The sequence below is a fragment of the Ipomoea nil genome, unplaced genomic scaffold (genome assembly GCF_001879475.1).
Source record: "Ipomoea nil cultivar Tokyo-kokei standard unplaced genomic scaffold, Asagao_1.1 scaffold1474, whole genome shotgun sequence".
Classification (NCBI taxonomy): domain Eukaryota; kingdom Viridiplantae; phylum Streptophyta; class Magnoliopsida; order Solanales; family Convolvulaceae; genus Ipomoea; species Ipomoea nil.
Window position 1 is genome coordinate 992,811 of NW_017617902.1, and position 7,868 is coordinate 1,000,678.

General features: G+C 37.1%; 1 protein-coding gene across 1 annotated transcript; it reads right to left on the bottom strand.

Moving 5' to 3' along the window:
• Nucleotides 1–4,544: 4,544 nt before the first annotated feature.
• LOC109188677 (zinc finger BED domain-containing protein RICESLEEPER 1-like) lies at nucleotides 4,545–5,767 on the bottom strand. The gene is made up of 2 exons (XM_019339302.1): nucleotides 4,741–5,767; nucleotides 4,545–4,641 (listed from the first exon to the last, which is right to left on the bottom strand). Exon 1 carries the CDS (start codon nucleotides 5,708–5,710, stop codon nucleotides 4,898–4,900), a length of 813 nt encoding a protein of 270 aa, XP_019194847.1. The 5' UTR covers nucleotides 5,711–5,767; the 3' UTR covers nucleotides 4,545–4,641; nucleotides 4,741–4,897.
• Between the last annotated feature and the right edge of the window lie 2,101 nt (nucleotides 5,768–7,868).

The window sequence follows — 7,868 nt, forward strand, 5'->3', positions numbered from 1 at the left end:
AGCTTCTATAATGCTCCACAAAGCAAGTCGGCAAAACTCAGTCTACAAAGGAGCTAATGATGGGCACCAAATATCAGTCTGGGTAAGAGATCAAATACATTTGAAAAAAATATTTGTAAGTGTTGCTTTGTGGGGTAATAAACTCCATATATTTTCATCAAAAGTTTCTCTATGGTATTGAGAATAATGATGAAAGAGAATGTGTCATGTTAAACATGAAAATCTCAAGGGATTATTTACGAGTAAACAAAGTACTCATCAAAGTGCATGTAAGTTTGGTCAAGAGAATCAACTTACTTGAGGGCTAACTATGAGGATTAGTCGTTGACTCATTGGAAGGACTTAAAGTCCAAGTGGTAATGAATTCGTGGTGGATCCCACTTCTGTGGTCAAACGAAACCATGAAAAGAGTTACAAAATAGTACACTAGTTGGTCATTCCGACAGTGTGTGTACCTGTGAGGTTGAGCTACAGCTCTTAATGAATTCATAACTCTTTGAGAAATGGTGGTTTTGTTGAGACAAACTTAATGAATTCACCGCATGTGAGGTTGAGCTACAGCTCTTAATGAATTCATAACTCTTTGAGAAAGGGTGGTTTTGTTGAGACAAACCTAATGAATTCACCGCATAATGACATGAGTACAAAGTGCTCGTGGTACCCATAGATACTCTGTAGCCAGTCATGGTGGTCTGCGTTGAGGTAGACTTGACAGAATTGAAGGTCTATCCTAGAATAGACCTAACAGGGGATATCTCAGGGTCAAGAGTATGACCTCACATATTTTAAAGCGACCAAAGCAAATTAAGTGCGTTAAGTTCAAACTTTGTCTATTCGATGAGTTCAAGATCAAATTCACTCCCGTTTAGAGAAGTACTTAATGTCACTATATGACAGTTCAAGTTTTATACACTGGCATGAAAATTTGTTTTGATCATTGTCAAGCAATGACAGCATCAGCCTAAGTCCCTTTAATGGTGGGGGATTGTTGGGAGCATTTAAAAGGAAAGGCTTCCTTTTGCCTATCCATGTTGTCCCACATTGGAAGTTTAGCCTCTTATACTCAATTGGGATGGTCTATGTTGAGATAGACCTAAAGAGATCCCTAACTTGAGTGGAAAAGGGCTAACCGCCTCTTATGAAAGACAATGGGGTTATCCCAAGAAGCCGAGTGGCTAAGAAACATGGTGATAACCGTGCAGTTGTGGGGGTGTCCAACACCTTCACCACATTGTGATTCACAAATTGTCGTTTGTGTTGCAAATAACATTGCCTATGTAGAAAGAAACGACTTACTACTGATTTATGTCTTTACTACTCTATAAGCCTTTAATGGTAGTCTATACTAAGATAGACTTGATAGAGTTAAAAGTCTATGCTGAGATAGACTTAATAAGACATAAAAATCTGTAATGCGGTAAGACTTGTCAGAATTAAAAATCTATGTTGTGATAGACTTTGACAGGGTAGAAGTCTATTTTTGAGACAGACGTAACATTCTTGAATACTAAGGATATTCATAAGAAGTCAAAGAGTTTGACTTTCGTAGAACCTGCTTTTTGAGTTGGTGTGTACATTCGAGTTCAAAATTTATCTAACCGGTGAGTTCAAGATTCACATCACTCCTGGGAAGAAAATTACTCAGTGTTACTACGTGTCAGTTCAAGTTCTCAAACACTGATATTAAGATCAACTCATTTGTGTTGCTCAAACTTTATCCTTTTCCTTTCCTCTTTAAATTTGTGGGGGATTGTTGGAAAATTCAAAGAGGATGTGCGCATTTTGTGCACTCCTTTTTTGTGGTCAGCATGTTTTGTGCAAAGTTGTGGACATCATTGTTTGTCTCTCTTTGCATGGCTAATATGGGAGAGCTGCTTACTATATAAATAAGCTCTTACCATATTTGGAAAACACACCTGACTTCAAAGTTATTTGCTCTATTCTTCTTCTTTTTCCCGTAGTCTAAGCAATAGTGAGGTTCGCCTACGTGATTGCTAGTGCAAGTTATCCGTAGTTGGTCTATGTAGCCTGTCGAAAGCGTGTCTGGGTTCTAACTGCACCGTTACCGGGCAAATAACGCTTTTAAGGTAGTGTTATTATAACATGGCACAGATTTCCTTTCAACCATACACCAATAGTGTCCGTGCTTCTTAAAAGGCTTCCAGATCATGCGTTGACGTTGCTATTTTCCCCAACAGCGTGGTACTGGGTTTGGGATCAGAAAGGGGATTATACTGTGAAGACATGCTACAATAGGTTGAAGGGCATGATACATGATACTCGGTCTTGGTCCCGGATATGGAATGCAGGGGTTCCACCGAAGGTAAAGCAGTTTGCTTGGCAGTTGGCTTCGTCATTTTTGCCCACGCGAGATGCCATCCAAACTAAATGTATTAACAGTACTGTGGTATGTCATATGTGTAGGGTGGAGCCTGAGAGCGCATTACATATTTTCGCCCGTTGCGATCAGGGGGCTGCTGGGGATACCGGCCGCACCAAGTACATACGGTGATGTGTTGGAATGGTTTTTCAGCTTGCTAATGATGTTGAATGGCGATGAATTATATAAGTTTTTAATGGTGTGTTGGGGGGTTTGGCAGAGTCGGAACCAGTTTGTGTGGGAAGGAGTAGCGTTTGACGTGCACGTGATGTTATGGCGAACACTAAGCTTCTGGCAAAATTAGAGGCATGCTAATGCTACTGATCAAAAAGCTACATGCGTAGCTGGTGTTCAACGGTGGGTACGGCCTCAAAATGGGAGATATAAGCTAAATACGGATGCTTCGGTGAACATTGCGACTGATTCAATGGGATTATGGTGGGTGTTGAGGGATCATGAGGGGATTTTTTGGCTGCCAAGAATTGGCGAATAAATGGGGTGTGTACAGTAAATGAGGCGGAGGCTATCACTGTGAGAGAGGCGTTGAGTTGGTTTAAGGGCACCGGAATGGGTGGCGTAGACGTGGAGATAGATTCGCAGACTGTGTTTCACTCTCTGTCTCACCATTCTTTAATTCTACTTTTGGCCTACCGATAGATGATGTTAAAGAATTGGCATCGACAATAGATGATGTTCAATTCCTTTTTGTTAAACGATCTGCGAATAGTGCCTCCCACATTGTGGCAAGGGAGGCCTGTTCAGAGACAGGTTGTGAGGAGTGGTATGATAACCCACCTTCGTTTCTTGTAAGCACTTTGATTCATGATTTAATGCATTAAGTTTTTTCCTTTTAAAAAAACTTTTTAAAAATCATAAAATTTAATTTAACCTGAACTAAAATTCTAAATCCAGATGATAAAATGAAAAGGTTACATACTAACACTTAATTACAAACAGTGAACATTTTACATCCCTTAAAAGTATTATGCAAAATTTTACAAATTTATATTTTACATTTACCAAATACAAAATACTAACACTTAATTACAAATAGTGGTCATTTTACATCTATTCAAATATTCAATGCCACAAAATCCACAAATGCTCAACCCTCTGAATTCACATAGAAAAATAAATTAATTAGAATTAAATTAATAGATCATTATCTAATGACTAATCTAGAATAATCATACAAATTTATGTGTCTTTAAAAATGTATTTAGCAATTATACCAGTGTACCAAAATGCACAGAACATGAGCAGAGGGGCTGCTGAACGCCTGAACTGCACAAGAGCTGCTTCAAAGTTCAAAGTGCAAAATTCTAAAAAAGGCATAGTTGAATAATATGCAATTGTCAAGTTTTTATTTTTATTTTTTATAATTTCATATATAAATAAACAAAACTTTGTGCTGAAGTACCTTATCCAAATTAGGCATTCTGCATTTCATCATTCATCACTCAGTAGTATCCAACACCAACTGTTAAAAGATTAAAAATGTTAACATAAGAAAACAAAAAACTGTTTACTAGACTAAAATTGAACAATCAATTAACATATGAAAATATTTATCAAAAATAGTCATTATCAAGGATTCATGGCAGTTGACAGTTTCACATTTCAACGTTTCGGTAATTTTGCAAATTGAAAGCTTCCAAATAGGCCAAAAGCATTCTTAACAAGTAGAGTATAAGTAATTAGAATTAAATTAATTAATAATTATCTAAAATGATTAGAAGAACTATAAAAATTTACCTTTGAATCTTTGAAAATAGGTAGGATTTATACAAACTACTGAAGTAACTGAACTTCAGTACACAAAATTTAAACTATAAGCTGCAAAACAGTGGCAAAGACAAAACAATTAACAATTAAAGATTGCATTTTAAAAAAAAAAACTGTAAAGACTTAAAATGAAACTAGCAAAATGTTTACAAAATTTGCCAACTCACCACCTGCAATTCTGCCAGTTTACCAATTCACCACAGCAAAATTTCAATGCTAAACTTCCCAAAAAGTAAAAAACATTCTAAAAAAAAATATGTTAATTGATTGAATAATAATTGAAGTATTGAATATTTGAATGAATATGTAGTGCTCAACATACCAATAGAACTTCCAAGTTCCAACTGTCCAAGTAACTAGCAGTCCAATAACCATAACCTCAAAAATAACAAAAAGTCAAAAACCATAACCTCAATAAATACCATAACCATTTTACTTATCAAGAGTATTTGGAGTTGAGTAATCCACAGCCAAATCTATGACATAAAAAAAATACTTGTGTTAGACAAATCACATGATACAAATAATAAAACATATTACTCTAAGTCATATCATTATATAAAATAAGTTATTACCTTGTTCTATTTTCTCAAGAAGATTGCAATCCTCCTCAATACTGACTGGTTTTGCGCAAGGTCGAATCCAGTCTTGGGCACAGATTAATGCTTTCACCATTTTTGGTGTCAAGCTACTTCGAAAGTCATCTAGTACCCTACCCCCAGTACTAAAGGTTTATTCAGATGCAACTATAGAAATTGGGACAGCTAGAACATCTCTTTCCATTTCAGCCAAGATTGGAAATCTTGGTTGATTCACCTTCCACGAACGCAAGATATCAAAGGATTGTTCATCTTCTACATCTTCACCCAAATATTTGTCTAGTTCTGTCTTTTCAATTGCAGAACCAGATTGATTTTTGAATTTTTTAAATCTATTCATTAGACCATCAATGCCTTGACAATCAGAACCAGAAACTACAACATCTGAAGTTGAAGAAATCGACCCCATATTTTCAAACCCAGATTTTGAGATATGAGATGACTCATTACAATTTCTGTATGCATTAAACAATTTGTAAGTTGCCTCTTTAATCACTTTTTCAAGCTCTTTCCCTTTAACTAAACCATGCATTTCTGTTAAGACAAATGTGAGGAATTCCAGTTTTTTAGTTGGATCAAGAATTACAGCAATGAAAATAACTTTATTCATTTGCTCAGGCTGCCCCCAATACTTTTCAAACTTTTTTATCATCCTATTTGCCATCAAACTGAGTTCAATATCATTGGAACATTTCCAATCTTGCAAGATCTTATTAATTGCACTAATTTCAGGCAGAAATGAATTGGAAGTGACATATAAACTCCCTGAAACCCTAACTATCATGTGATAGAAGAATTTTAAAAAGGTAGCCATTTTTCTCACAACATCCCAATCCTTGTCATTTGGGACTCTAAGTGGTGCAACATTCAATTCTTTTTCAAACTGAGGATCTTGCCTATCATATCTCTCAAAAGCCCTCTGAAATTTTCCTGCCACATCTAGCATCGTATAGGTGCTATTCCACCTAGTTGACACATCTAAACAAAGAGCTCTATTACATTCAATTTTTTTTCCCTCTCAGCACAATCCTTAAACTTTTTCAGCCTAGCTGGGAACTGCCTAACATACCTAACAGTAGCTCTAACAGCATCCAGATACACAGATATGTACTTTAAACCTTTATGAACTACTAACTTCGAAATGTGGGCAACACACCTCATATGTAAGTGCTCAGAATCACAAATGCTTGTTCCCCAATTCTTTAAAACAGATTTTAAGGACCTAATTGCAGTATCATTTGCACTTGCATTGTCCACAGTAACACAAAACAGTTTGTCAAAATTCCCCATTCAATTAGGCACTTCTCAATTGCTTCAACAATATCAATGCCTCTATGAGACTCAATGGGAGTAAAATTTAAGACACTTTTTTGCAATTGCCAATCTTCATTTATCTAGTGGGCTGTGAGACACATATATGATAATCTTTGATTAGATGTCCACGTGACACCCCGAAAATCTAACTCCTTAATTAGGATTAATTGAAGAATTAATCCTAATTTCCTTGACGAATTCCTTTCCGAAATCCTAAAATTTAATAGTCAAGGGACTATAAGTTGACTAGTTCCTTAGTCAACCATGAGTACCCTATGCTTTGTGCTTTGTACCTAGCCTTTTGTCTTCCTAGCCTTTTAGTAAGGGTAAACTTGTCCTTTCACACATGATTGGTGTTTAAGCATGCCCTAGCAAGACACACATTTCATTCATCATCTTCTAGCCAAATCCTAAACACTCCACCTTCTCTCTAAGAAATCTTGGCTTACTCTCCAAGCTAATAGAAGAACAATCTACCCTTGCAAAGATTCATCCCAAGATTCCACCTTTGTACCTCCCAAGCATAGGAAGGGGTAAGATCTAAAGTTATTTAGTGTTTTTAGTTAGCTTTAAGGTGTCTTTATCTAAGTTTGGTGTTTTTCTTGTGGTTTGGTTTGTGTAAGAAGGTTGTGAGAAAGAAGAGCTTCAAAGTAGGGCCTAGGAGGGTTAGAAGAAAGAAGGTTTTGGTCTTCAAAGGTAACCCATGCTATACAAAACCTATTTTCTACATGTTATTGATGTTTCTTGACTTCTATTGATGATTCTTGATGTTGTGAGTGATTTGATGCATGATATTGTGATAATGCATGTTTAGAGCTTGTATTTAGGGTTCTTGAATGCTATTCTTTGAGCTATTTTTGGGTTCAAGTCATATCTTTGTTGTGTGTGAGGTTTTGGGTGTTTTGGACTTGAACTTAACCTTGGAGATGAATTTCCCCGAAGGGAAAATTTAGTGTACAAGGATGTACCCCGCGGGCGGAACGGCGGGCAGTGGCCTACCCGTCGTCCCACCCGTAGGGAACGCAGCCTTATGGGGTTGTACCCTGCGGGTAGGGCCACGGGTGGTGGTCTACCCGTAGCCCCACCCGCGGGGAACACTTGTGATGATTGCGTGGAGTTGTTTCCCCGTGGTTTCTTCCTTTGGTATTTGATGTTTTGGCTTCCTTTTGTTAGATTGTTGAGCTTTTGGGTGTCTTCTTGATGTTTCGTAAGTCTAGAACGAGGTCTTAAGTATCCATGATAGGATTTGGTGTCTTGAGTCGTGCTTATGGTCCAATTCAACTTTGTGATTCGTTGGATTTATGTGAGTCTTTGAAGTTCGTTGGAACCATTTTGGTTTATCCGTTTGATAAGCATGCTAGTTATGTTATCTTTGATGCTAGTATGTGTTGTTTGTCCATTCCTTTTGAGGATTGGCAACTTGGGTTGCCAATCATGTTGGTATTGGATTGAAGTCCATTTTTGTTGTTGAGTATTCGTTTCATGTCTTTCATTGAAACCTTTTGATTGAATCCCTTGATGTGATCTTGTACAAATGTGGTACTTTATTGATCATTCCGTGATTAAGCTATCGTTGAGCTTATCCGTTGTTGTACACACGTTGTGTGGAATCTATGCTTTGTTGTATCTCTAGATTCCGTGTGTATTGACTCTTGTTGAGATGTTGGATTTGGATGTGATGAGATGATTGAATTGGTAAAGTGGACAGTGTGGAGACTTATGTGTGAATTGATCCGGTAGTGGGTTTAAAGCTCCGGATTGTCATTTGGATGCTTATGGCTTGTGGGCAA